This window comes from Myotis davidii, unplaced genomic scaffold (genome assembly GCF_000327345.1).
Source record: "Myotis davidii unplaced genomic scaffold, ASM32734v1 scaffold299, whole genome shotgun sequence".
NCBI classification, from domain to species: Eukaryota; Metazoa; Chordata; class Mammalia; order Chiroptera; family Vespertilionidae; genus Myotis; species Myotis davidii.
In genome coordinates, this window is record NW_006293088.1 from 204628 (window position 1) to 217836 (window position 13209).

Consider the following 13209-nt stretch of genomic DNA (forward strand, 5'->3'; position numbering starts at 1 on the left):
GCCCCAGCCCCAGCAGGTCCCCTCCCCAGCGGTGGCAGCCTCCACAGCCCCGCACTCCCCTCCCCAACCCACACGTGGCAGCGGCGCAGGAAGAACTCGGAGGAGGCGCCTGGGGCCCGCCTTCACCCAGGACTGCCCCCCCAGGCGGGCCTGCCCACCCAGACTTCACAGATCAATATTGTGAACCATTTATTGAGCACCTGGTCGGTGTCAGATACTGTTCTGACCAATTGACACACAGTAACCAAAACAGACTCCCGCCTTGTGGAGTTTACATTCTAGTGGACAGAGACTTGCTAGAGAGAAAACGGTAATGGAGAGCAATATAAAGGAAATCTAGAGAGTGCAGGCAGGGGTGGGATGGGGAGGACACCTTTTTCCCTCCATAGAAACAGAGAAGTCATGTGCGGGGGGGGGAAGAAATTTCCCTCTACCTTTCTAGGTTCTTCAGGAAGAAATTTCCTTCTACCTTTCTAGGTCCTTCCAGCCGGTCTGATAATCAAATTGACGTGGGCAGATTAACAAGAGAACATAACCAAACTTAATTACATATGCACATACGGGAACCCCACACACATAAGGGTTCAGAGACAGACACGGCAAATGGAGTGTCTGACATCTGAGCTAAGGATGAGGTTAGGGCTCAGGCTTCAGGAGGGAGGAGGGCCGTTCACAGATGGGTAAGAAGAGCAGGTGTTGGGTAATTAGATGTTCGCCCTGTCATATAGCTAGGTCAAAAAAAGGTTATTTCTGGTGATAACTGGTACTATGGGCAAAGCCCCAAATTTACATTTTTTAAGGGAGAAGTCCAAGTTTCTCTTGAGCCCAGAGGGTCTCCATTGCCTTCCGCTGAAAAGAACCTGCATTCCACGGAGGCGCATCCTGCGGCGACTCCCACGTGTGAGTCCTGCTATGTCCCAAAAGCTGTACTGCATGGCTCTGACTCTATAACGATGCTGAGAGAGATGTTAAACTGGGGTTCAGAGTGCCTCACCCAAGTGGAACTGAAACCTGGGTCTGCTCAACACCCAAAGCAGAAAAACCTTAAGACCCTGCAGCACCATTCACCCACCCATGAGCCACTATTTGTTGCTCAGAGCCCCCATCTTACCCACAGAGCAGTAGATGCAGAGGGAGGAGGAGGCCTGTTGTCCCTCCCAATACCACCTGCACCCCCCCCCGACAGTTTCTGACGCCCCGAGGAATAGGGTGTTGTATACCAAGCATGGGGTGAATGTCAGAAAGACCGGACCTTGCCCTAGCCGGCTTGGCTCAGTGGATAGAGCGTCAGCCTGCGGACTGAAGGGTCCCGGGTTCGATTCCAGCCAAGGGCACATGCCTGGGTTGCGGGCTCGATCCCCAGTAGGGGGTGTTCAGGAGGCAGCCGATTAATGATTCTCTCTCATCGTTGATGTTTCTTTCTCTCTCTCCTTCTCTCTTCCTCTGTGAAATCAATAAATAAATATATTTTAAAAATAAAAATAAAATAAGACCAGACCTGGGATCTCATTTCTGTGGCTCACCAGCTCTGTAGACTTAGGGCCAGCAGCTCCATCTCCTTGGGTCACTATTTCTCATCTGCAAATTGTCTCATGTCAAATGGATTATTAGACCGGCTGGAAGAACCTAGAAAGGTAGAGGGAAATTTCTTCCTCCCACATCACGGCGTTGTTGAGGGGAGGGAGTAACTTCCGTAATCTGTAAGTTTTATGGTGCTGAGTCAGTGCTAGCTGCTGGCCTCAGTGTTCCCATCTGAACAATGGGAATGCATTCAGCTCCGCAGTAAATCCTTCGGCCCAGGGATTCCTGGTTGACCAACAGCGACCTTAGGACGTGCTGTGTACAGCAGATTTTGCAGCCCAGTGACCTGGCTTTGGAATCCTGATTCTGCTACTTGCTCTGTGAACTTGCCAAAGCCGCTTCGGTTTTCTGCTACTCTGAACGTGGGGTGGTAAGGATGTGGACAGAATGAGTTTTTAAACCATTTCACCCGGAGGAGCTGCCTGGTCAATTTTAGCTTTGAAAAGTTCGTGGAATATAGTGGAATAGAATATTAGTCCCTCTGCTATAACATTTGCTGTAATGTTTGACAGCCTTTATTTTTTTAAAAAAAACTAAATAAAACATGATAAAAATGTTAATATTTGTTCATTCTGGGTGATAGAGTCACAAATGTTTGTTATATTATGATCTGTACTTTGCTATAATTTTTTTTTCCAAGATTTGGCCTGGGTAGGGGTGCCACCTTGTGGCCACACTGTTATTATCTTGCATTTAAGAACTTCAGAAGTTCTTCCTGTGTGTGCTTCTAAATCTGTCTTTTCATAATGAATTAATAATGTCCTGGACTTCCTTCACATTTTAGGGCGCAGAGGGGCCTTCAAGGATGCTTAGGCTTTGGTTGATTGCTCCTACACGGGCTGCTCTCTTCCTAGAGAAGGCTGGTGCCACAGGGGACAGCTGAGTCAGGAAGTCCTCTGCCCCAGGCCCCCGCTTTTGTCAGCACATGGAGAACCAACGAGAGCTCCCCATTCCAGAGATGGAGAAGCTGAGGTCCAGGGGGGATGTGAGGCCTGCACAAAGCTGCCCTCACGGAACACGTTGACCAACTAGGTAAACTTCACGAGGGGTTTGTTGGTTTTGCTCCCTGCTGTATCCTCAGCACATGTTAGGCTGTCAGCAAGTAGACGTTCAATGAGTGAATGAACAAAGCTGTCAGCCCAACCACAAGCCGTGATGGGCCCATCATTCATGCTCAATATTTTAATAGTGGCTGGCATTTACCGAGGCCTAACTGTACTCCAGACATTGTTTCAAGCTTTATATGTATTGATTGACGGAAAGCGCGCCATGGCCCTGAGAGTGAAGATGTGATCATTATTCCCCGTTTTAACGGAGCCTCCGAGATGCTGAGTGACTTGCTCAGGATTACACAGCGAAAAAGTGGCCCTGCCAGGATTTGAACCCAGGCCGACTGGATTTTCCCTGAGGCTTGGAGCTAGAGGGGGAAAAAAGGAAAAAAAGGTGGGGCTTGTTGGCTCCATGAAAGGCGGGGAAGCTGGGGCCAATTACCGGCCCACCCGGAGCGGGGCCTGCGCTGACAGGGCGGTGTGCCGGTGTTAATCCCCTGTAAAGATTTTAATCCCCTGCGGTGAGGGGGCGGTGGGGGAGCTGCAATTTCTTTTCTAGGCTCTTGTGGTTCAGTTTGAGGTTGGCGAAGAGAAAAACTGGCAGCAACTACTTGACATCTCACTCGGATTGGCAAACTAACACAACTAGCCCCGCGCCTCTGGTCCCTCAAATCTGGCCCCTCCCACTTGCGGCTCCCAAATCCAATCAGCTGCGTCTCAGCCGCGTGGCCCCGCCCCCGCCGTATGGCCCCGCCTTTCCAGACTTTGCTCCTGCCTAACTCTGCCTCCATCACCTCCGGCCTGAACTATCGCGGTTCCCAGCTGCTCTCCAGCCTCCCCCTCCTCCTCCTCCGAGCCTTCTTTTATTCTTGCTGAAACTCAGCTCCGCGCAGACACCTCCAGGGCTCTCTCCGCAAAGCGCATGAAGTCTGAACTCTGACTAGCATTCCAGGCCTGCCACCAGCCTCGCCAACCCACCTTCCTGCTTTCTTTCCAAGCAGCCGCTTAATTTATGTTTATGAATGAATTTATTCCCTGCCTTGTTCCATACACAGGATGGAGGCAGCTCCTGAGCAAGACACCGCCTGGTGCTCAGGTCTGAGGCCCGGCACCAAAACCAAGCCCCAGTAGGTCTTTCATTTGGACCTGGTCTCTGAGTCCTCGGAAGCCCCGCGGGACTTCCTCTGCACCCGCGAGCGAGCGAGTTCTCACCTCCAGCTTCATAGAAAGACCATTGATATGGCCAGGACTTGTCCCTCCAAGTCTGAGGGGTCACTGAAGTCTGCATGCAGGAGGTATACTTCTCTCCAACCCAATTCCACGTCAAAGGGATGCAGGGCCACGGTGGGTGATCATGCAAGTTGTGTCCTGCTCAACCGCAAGAGGTGCCATTCTCGCGTTGGGACATTCAGGACATGCACTACAGTGCGCGGAGCCGCCATGAAAGAAGGGCTTGGGACATCAAGGAAATCCTGTGCAGTATACAACGGCCGTCACTAGAGGGCGCCAGATTGGACTCCCAGGGCTTTAAGACCCTCATTTTTCTCATTAGCAAGATGAGCATTTTCCAAGAATTAGAAATAATATATGTAAATTGCCTGGTATGCAGTGGTTACAGCAATGTGTGCGAGGAAGAAAGGAGATCATAGCCCTCACGCTGTCCCTTCCAATGGAGAACTGGAAGGGGGCGGGGAGGAGCCCACATTCAATTGCATGGGGCTAATGTTACCAAACGTACAGTCATTGTGAGGTGCCAGGACCATCCCACAGCAGGTCATTAAGAACCAGCACCTACGGAGCTGAGTTATTAGCCCAGACCGCCTGGATTTGAGTCCCATTGGTAACATTTCTTAACTGCATGACCCTGGAACATTATTAAACCCCTCTGCACTTCCCATGCCTCGTCTGCAAAATGAGGGCAATACCTGTATCACAGAGCAGTGGTGAGGATAGGTGAGTTATTTATGTCAATTATTTAGCATGGCACCAGTTTGCATGTGTGTGTGTGTGTGTGTGTAGCACAGCACCAGTGTGTGTGTGTGTGTGTGTGTGTGTGTAGCACAGCACCAGTGTGTGTGTGTGTAGCACAGCACCAGTGTGTGTGTGTTTCGGTGTGTGTGTGTAGCACAGCACCTGTGTGTGTGTTTAGCACAGCACCAGTTTGCGTGCATGCGTGTGTGTGTGTGTGTGTGTGTGTGTGTGTGTGTGTGTGTGTGTAGCACTGCACCGGTTTTGTCTGTTTCCCCTTCTCCTGGGCCAGGCCAGGCTGGGGTCCAGGGGCTGATGCTGGGTCACTGTGAGGGTGAAAAGGGATGCCATGAGGCAAGCCCAAGGGATCCAGGGTCAAACCAAAGAAGCAGTTGGGAAGCCCACCCAGGACAGAGGCAAGGCCAGAACCGGGCACCCAAGGAGACAGGAGCTGGGTGACAGGGCCCAGGGGGCAGTGCACCTGGCAGAAAAGTGAGAGGGTCACCACGATGCAGGGGGGCCTACTCAGGGCGCACCGTGCAGCCTGACCCTTCCCCAGCCCCCACCGCTGGGCCCCTCAGGAACCTTGGGTCAGCGGAGCCAGCCAGTGAGGGAGAGAACACGGGCGTTGAACGAATTTATTCATGAGAACACTCAGGGTCCGTCGGGGGACACTCTACTGGTTACAAGCTCCAGAAGCTCTTGTCAGAACAGCCATGAGGAGCAGGGTGCCTCAGACAGGGGCCGGAGGGACTGGAAGCTGCTGGGGACAGGAGAGCTGGGGACAGAAGAGCAGACACAGGCAGTGCTTCCCTGCCCGACTGCCCCGCCCCGTCAGATCCCGCACCTCCTCTAGGGTTAAAGTGCAGTGGGAGGGGGAGGCCGCGGGGATCAGGCAGCTGAGCCACAGTGAACACTGCTCACAAGAGCCCTCGCCCCTGAGGCCCAGCCAGAGTCCATCCCACCCAGGTCCCTCCTTGGAATCTGAGTAAGGGAGACCCCTCCCCACCACCAGGGCTTTAGAAAGAGTTCCCCCAACAGGGTGAGGCTGTCCCATCAGCTTTCTGAGGGCCCTAGAACTTAGGGGCAGTGGGAGGCACAAAGATCTCAGAGAAAAGGAAGGAGGGATGCTCTTCTGCTGACGGGCTGGGGGTCACTCCCACCCCCTGGCCTGGGACAACGCCTCCCTGCCTCCCTCCGACCCCTGGAAAGCCAAGAAAGCCAGAGGCCCAAAGAGCCAGGCCCCGGCTCCAGGGCCATGAGTCAGCAGGGTCCTGCCCAGGCCTGACTCCCAGCCATGGGGGGAGAGCCACTTCAGTGCACGGGGAGAAGCTGCCCTGGGCAAGCCTGTGGGGCCGGAGCTCCCTGCTTCTGCCAGTGGCCTTCCCAGCCCAGACCCAGCCCCTCCTTCAGGGCCATTGCGGCAAGAGACCCACCCTCAGCTCAGGGCCCAGCTCCACCCTTGTCCCCAGGGGCCCTGCCCCGCCAGAGGCTACAGGGGCCTTATCCCGCCATCTGCAACGGCCTCACCCCCACCTCAGCAGCTTAGCCAACTCTCTCCCCCTCCCAGGGGCACAGCTCCAGGAGGCAAAAAGGAAGAGAACCCCCCTCCGAAGAAGAGTCCCCCCACCACTCTTGAATATATTAAATTGTGCAGCTTAGCTCCAGCCCCTCCCTTCAGATCTCCATGGCAACCGGGAAGCATTCCAAGTCCAAGTCTGAATCCAAGTCCATCCAGTGCCAAAAGGGGGCTTCGGCCTCTCCCCACACACTTCTCCCAGAATTCCACGGGGGACGAGCGGGGAGGAAGCGTCGAGGGCCTCAGTCCTCAGCCCCCTCCTCCTCTGTGTGGGGGGCCCCAGGGGGTTCCTCGGGCTCAGGGGTCTGCCCACCAGGGTGGAGGTGAGGATGGGGATGGGGATGGGTGCCAGGCGGGGAGCCCGGGCCGTCCTCGCCCTGCACGTAGACACTCAGCCCCTCGTGACTCGGCTCCTTGCCACACGCCTGGCAGCTGCAGTGCAGAATCTTCTCCACCAGCTTGTCCACCCTGGGCACCTCCTCGTGGCCGGGGCACTCCAGCGTCACCTGGGGAGGGCAGCAGAGCGGTTTCCAAGGGCCCGAGGCGGGCAGGGCGGCCTCAGGGGTCACACATCCTCGTGGGCCCAGGAATCCTAGAGACTTGGAATCTGAGCCCACCTGTGAGACCCCAGTTAGCTCTGCAGGCCCATCCAGGAGGGACGGGGAGAGCCTGCAGATGCCACCTGACTTGTCTCCCCACACCCAGCCCTACCGCCTTCCTCTCCATCGCCTCCCATCAGCTAGAGGGCCCCCCTGGGGGACAAAATCCAATGTGGCCTGCCCTGACTCAATTCCCCTCAGTGCTCCCCCTGGCACTTGGAGGAAAATCCTGGCTTCTTACTAAGGCCACCCCGGCTCTTCAGGCTGCCCCCTGCGAACTCTCCACCCCTGACTTTGCGCCACTCCCACCAACTGTGCTGACTGATCTGCATGAGACTTTGCACATGCTGTTCCCTCTGCCTGGGAGGTCCTCACCCAACCCATCCCCACCACCTGCCCCAAACATTGCCCAGGTACCTTCTACTCACCTCTGGGTCTGACCTCACTTCCTCCAAGAGCTCCCTCACCCCGGAACCACCAGCCTAGCTGAGGTCTGCCCTGTAGGAACCCTTTTAGCATCTTGGTCCCCCTAGTTCCTTCCTTCCTTTTCTTTCCCTCCCTCCTTCAACTCCATGCCAGTTCTGGGGGCTCAAGGATAGTCCCTCAAGGAACTCAGAGTCCAGTGCGGGAAACAGACTCATCAACATCACCCAAATGCAGATGAAAAACGGAGGCGGTGACGGATGCTCAAAGCAGAGACACACAGAGCCCGGGGGCTCAGGACAGGGGCCCTGGGAAAATGATGCTCGAGCTAAGAGCGGAAGGATGAACAGACGTTAACTAGGCCAGGAGGAGAAAGGTGTTCCCACAAAGAGCATGTGCAAAAGGCCCTGTGATGGCAACCACCCCAGCAGGTGTTGGAGACTGAAAGGAGGTGAGCTGGTGTCAGGTGTCAAGCCAGTGAAGAAGGTGAGAGAAGGTGAAGCTAGGAAGACAGGCGAGCCAGACCACGCCGGCCTTTGTGGGGCATGGCAGGCTGGGCAGGGGCGGGCAGCGGTACTCACAATCTCCCACATGGACTGGGCTGGCATGCAGGAGTCGCAGTGCACCAGGGACTCCGTGGACTGCGGGAAGGTGTTGGGAACACTGTAGCTGAAGCACTGTCCCAGACACGCTCTGTGGGAGGAGAGGTCACCGTGCCCTGGTCACTGCGGCAGAGGCAGGGACGGGCAGCCCTGTCCTCCTCCCCTCCACCCAGGCCCCCGGACCCCACCTGTTCTGGATGGACTTGGCCTCACAGCCGCTGTGGCCCACGATCTGGGTGATGTTCTTGGCCTCGCACCAGGCACTCTTGTCCGGAAACAGTGCCAGCTTGTTGATGGGCGGTGGGGCGGCCAGCAGCATGGCGGGGAGGACGGCCCCCACCAGAACCCGGAGCATCATGCCCGTGGCCTTCAGAGTCCTAGAACTGAGCACAAACTGCGGTGAGGCCAGCCAGGCTGAGGACGCTGGCAAGTGGGGGGGCAGTGGTGTTGGAAGCATGAGTTCTGACATCTGACTGCCTGGGATCAAATCCCAATTCTCCCACTTACTAACCAACCACACCTTGGGCAAGTCATCCGTTCTGAACCTCGAAACTGGGGCTGGTCAGAGTATATACACCAACGGGTGTCGTGAAGATGAAATGAGGCACGACACGAAAAGCCCTCAGCAGATAACACACACCCCATGTCAGTTATTTTTATAACTTCCTAGGTAGCTTTGAACAAAGTACTGTGCCCTCTGTGCCTCAGCGTCTTCGTCCAAAAAGGGATGCTGTGCATGGCGAAGGATTGCTGCTGGGACGCGGTGGGACACTAAGTTTCAAGCTCGTGTTGAGGGTTGAGCCATCATTAGCTCCCTCCTCCCTGATGTTGTGGGTCCTCTGGGCAAACACGAAAAACTGCCCACACAGTGCATGCCCTCGAGGGCTGGCCATCCAGCATGTCTCCTGGACATGCTGCCATAGCGGTCAGTATTCTGATGTCCGGAAAGCTAACCTCCATCTTCATGTCACATGAACTCTTAGGCCACTTTGAAGGCTGAACCCCACGTAAAAAAATTAAAAAAATTAACCCCGATTAGAAGTATTTCTTTTTTGGATAACCCCCCAAAGCCTTGAGCCCTGAGTCTACACACACATACATCATTATCCCCCAGCTCCACCCAAACCTGGGACAAGCAGGAGGCAGTCCAAGCCAAGCACTTGACCCGCTCTGTCAATTGAATGGAGCAAGACACCAGGACAATACGAGAATTTGTCAGCAGATGGCGCTGCAGGGCAATGTGTGTCCCAAGGATCCGGACAGAGGGGACTCTCCCAATGTTCCTCAAATTCACCTTCTGTAGGTCCCCCCACACACACCTCAAAAAACGAGGAGGAGGAAGGCTTGGTGGAGATTCAGAAAGGAGGGCAATGCCCGCAAGGAGGTCCACTGGGGAAAGGGCGCTGGACAGTCAGGAGTCCACACATGGGGTGTGACCTGGGACACTCAGGCGGCAGCGTCCCCACCTGTAAGATGAGTGAGGTGCCCTAGACCACCGGTTCCCAAGCCTGGTAGACCTGGTAGACGCTCAGAATTCCCCAGGGATTGTGGAGTGGAAGTTCTAGGGCAGGTGGGGGTCTGCAATCTAACAAGCTCCAGGTTGGTTCTGCTATGCAGCCAGGGTGGGAACCAGGCCAGCTCAGTCAATTGGGGTGCTTCTGCCAGGGACAGTCCCCAGCGGGGCCTGGGAGGGGCTGAAACAGGAGCGGGGGTCAGGTACTGTCCACCGGTCCCACAGACGCCCAGCACTAAAGTCGGACTGGCTCGGAGCTGGACATCCCATGCAGAACAACCGTCAGCCCACTTTCCGAATAAAGTGGCAGGTATTTTATACAGAGTCTGGGGGGGTGGGGGAGAGGGGAGGTCATGCTGGGGGAAGGTCTTGCCCGCTCCTGCAGTGAGAGCCTGAGCTGAGCTGGGCTTACAAACAGGGCCCGGCCAGCCTGCAGGGCTGCGACCTCCTCCATCCAGCAAGTCCCCTCAGCTCCAGGGGGTGACGTGGGGAGAGCAGGAGGAGGTGAGCCTGACAGCCTGCCCCCATCCCAGAGGAGTCTGAGAGCCCAGGCTCTCACCCACACACTTCCCGTCTCGCTCACAAGATCGACAGCAAAGTCCCTGTATAACCACATCCTAACAAAATAGGATGGACTGCTTCCTCACTGGCAGCCTCGCTAATTTTCCCACAGGCTTGGCAGCCAGGAGGCGTCCTCACTCCTAATGGTGCTTGTCCGTCCCCAGGGAATTCGCCGGAGTCAGGGTCTGGCCGTGGCCGACCAGAAGAGGTTTAATGTTTAGCAAGTTTAATTTTTTGTTGGTTTGTCCTTTTTGTATTTCCCCAGGCTGGACCTAGAGACCTCGGAGAAATCCGGGGACTTCGGTCCTGTACCTGACCCCATCATGATTCTTCAGGAAGGTCAGGCAGGTGTGGCCAGGGAACAAGCAACAGGGAGTGATTCCGTTTCCTTAGGATCTGGAATGGAGATTGGGATTTTAATGAAATCCTGGAGATGAGCTCTCGGGTCTGAGTAGGAGTTGGAATGAGGAGAGGCTATGGACCAGGATCAGGCGAAAGGTGAGTAGAGGTCAGGGCTGTGGCTAAATAACAAGGTTTACTAGGAGATAACAGTGAGTCTTTTAGGGAAGTCGCTGGCCCAGAGGATGGGGACTGGTGATTAGGGTCACACAATGGCAGAAGCTGAAGAGAAATGAGATAAAAGGAGGGGAAGGCCACCTCCCTGACCTTCCTCCGTTCCTAGTACATAGCTGAGAGTTAATCCTAAGGGTCAGCTGTGTCCACAGAAGGGCAAGTCACCCACCCTCTCCCCGCCCTGGTCAGGAGGAGGGGCCTGGGCCACACTCAGCTTCCCCAGCCAGCAGCCCTGAGCTCCGCGAGTCCCAGCCCTCCCCTCCCTCCCCTCTGGCCTAGGAGCTGCGAAAGCTCACCTCTCTGCACCCACCGACCTCAACTCTAGAACCGGGAGCACCTTCCTTGGAGAACAACCGGGACGATGCAGGGAAAGCACCCAGGGCCCAGCAGGCACCCAGTCCTCTTCCCCTGGGGGATCATGGGAAAGGCTGTGCGGGCATCAGAGCCAATGCTGAGCGCTGGAATAGGAGGCGGGGCGGGCGCCAGGCATGTTGGTCATCAGGACGCCCCACCCTCCTTCTGCCCTCACACCCACCAAGAACTCCCACTGCCCCCCCTTCACACTGACGGGTGGGCTCTTTGCTGGCAGGTTTAATTTTTTGTTGGTTTATGCTTTTTTCAAGCAGCAACTCAACTATTTTTTTTATATAGACTTTCCTCCCCACCCTGAAGGTCACACAGCAAGTCAAGGGGCCCTCAGAATACCAGGCGGGAAGGGGAGCCCCACTGGTCCCCAGGCCCCCCACCAAGTCAGGCCAAACAATGCCCTTCCCCTGAGCCATGCAGTTCCCTGCAGTCCACACTCATTTACTGAGCAACTTCTAGGAGGCGGGGGTATGGGCAGGGGAGCTGGGGTCCCAGACCCTGGGCCCACTCAGGAGCTCGAAGCCCAGAGAGGGAGGGGAGGGGAGTGGGTTAAGAGGAAGTTGTCTAAAGTAGGGGCAGTCAGAGAGGGCTGTGGGGGCAGGAAGTAGAGATTATGTTTCATTTACTTTGTTAATCCTCACCTGAGGATATTTTTTCCATTGCTTTTCAGAGAGAGTAGAGGGAGGGAGGGGGAGAGATGGAGAGACACATTGATGTGATGTGAGGAGGTCAATGGGGGAAAAGAAAACATAATGCAATGCTTTCAACAATAAAGAATTAAAAAAAAAAAAAGACACACATCAACTGATGAGGTGGGGAGAGGATCGAACTCAAAATCCAGGTACTTGCCCTTGACAGGAATCAAACCCTTCAGTGAGCAGGCAGATGCTCTAACCACTTAGCAACCCTGGCTAGGGCAGGAGTAGAGATTCTTAATTCTGGATTTAATACAGAATCACAATTAGTTATCAATGGTGAGGACAGGAAGGGAGCTCCTGGCTGAGGGCCCTGCCTGAGCAAAGGTCAGGGGAGGGGATTATCGTCAGCCCACACGGCTAACTGTATTGACTGGCACTGTTCTAGGTGCTTTTACATAAATTCATGTATCAGTCCACAGTTAGAACCGCAGGTGGTACATAGCACTGAGGTTGAACCTGACAGCAGCAGGGGACCCACCAGCCACCTTCGCACACGCACAGGATCACAGAAGAGGAAGCAGGAAACGGAGAAGCCGGCCGGGAATCTGAGGAATAGTCTGGAGAGGGCCTGAGGCCTGGAGCTCCCTGCCCGCCCCTGGCCCAGCCCATCCCTGGTCAGCCTGCGTCTCCCACTCTGGTGTTTGGCCGCTGCCTGGGCGGGAATCTTGGGGGCCCCTTCAAACAGGGTTCACACCCCACACCTGACTCCCCTGCAACAAGCTCATGGCCTCGGCCGGCCCCTGCTCCTGGGAGCCTCGGGTACGGTACTGCCTTTCCTCGGAGCTGAGAGAGGCTTCAGCGAGGGCACCCAAACCCAGGGGCGGCCTTTACCATCTCATTGTCCACTCCCAAACCCAAGCCCTTCAGACCCTCGGCCTCGGCAAACACTCCACACATTCTGAGGCTGCCCACAGCACAGGAAGGACGTTCCCGGGGGCACGCTGCTGATCCATTCCAGCACGGTGCCAACTGAGGCACAGACCAAGAAAGTGGCCGCCACACCTCCCACACGGGAAGAGCTCAGTGGATAAACAGGAAACCCGCTTTCACGGCTCCCGCAGGAAGGGCTGAGGGTGGGGGTCAGCAAGAACACAGCCTCGGGTCAGGACTGTGGGGTCCTCTAGGTGTCCACACCGCCCAGAACCTCGCCTCTTCCCCGAGAACTTCCCAGGCCTGGACTTCCTGACTCCACAGGTCTGGGGTGCGACCCAGCCATCCCCCGTGATTCTGAGGCCTACACCACGGCCTGGATCCCAGAGCCTGGAATCAAGTCTTTTTTATATTTTATTGATTTTTTACAGAGAGGAAGGGAGAGAGATAGAGAGTTAGAAACATCGATGAGAGAGAGACATCCATCAGCTGCCTCCTGCACATCTTCCACTGGGGATGTGCCAGCAACCCAGGTACATGCCCTTGACCAGAATCGAACCTGGGACCCTTCAGTCCGCAGGCCGACCCTCTATCCACTGAGCCAAATCGGTTTCGGCCTGGAATCAAGTCTTAAATTCACAGGAGGGGCCAGATTTCAAGGGAGACCTGGGCCTGACACCCACTGTGAAGCTCTTTGTGGAGCAGAGTCCATTTGTATAACAAGCGACAATCCCTCCCCATTTCCTCTTTGGGGTAAATCTAAATATTCAGGGTCACTTAGGGCCAAGAACACCAGGATCTTCTGGATAGAAAATACATATTACCCA

General features: G+C 55.4%; 1 protein-coding gene across 1 annotated transcript; it reads right to left on the reverse strand.

The window, feature by feature from the left end:
• Positions 1-5222: 5222 nt before the first annotated feature.
• Positions 5223-8184, reverse strand: NBL1 (neuroblastoma 1, DAN family BMP antagonist). The gene is made up of 3 exons (XM_006766643.1): positions 7990-8184; positions 7781-7892; positions 5223-6683 (listed from the first exon to the last, which is right to left on the reverse strand). Exons 1-3 carry the CDS (start codon positions 8157-8159, stop codon positions 6420-6422), a joined length of 546 nt encoding a protein of 181 aa, XP_006766706.1. The 5' UTR covers positions 8160-8184; the 3' UTR covers positions 5223-6419.
• Positions 8185-13209: the final 5025 nt, after the last annotated feature.

Coding starts and splice junctions, on each gene's coding strand:
- NBL1 (XM_006766643.1), bottom strand. CDS start 8,159: ATGATGCTCCGGGTTCTGGTGGGGGCCGTCCTCCCCGCCATGCTGCTG. Junction 7,893..7,989: donor GCCAAGTCCATCCAGAACAG/GTGGGGTCCGGG, acceptor CTCCTCCCACAG/AGCGTGTCTGGGACAGTGCT. Junction 6,684..7,780: donor CCCAGTCCATGTGGGAGATT/GTGAGTACCGCT, acceptor TGCCCTCCCCAG/GTGACGCTGGAGTGCCCCGG.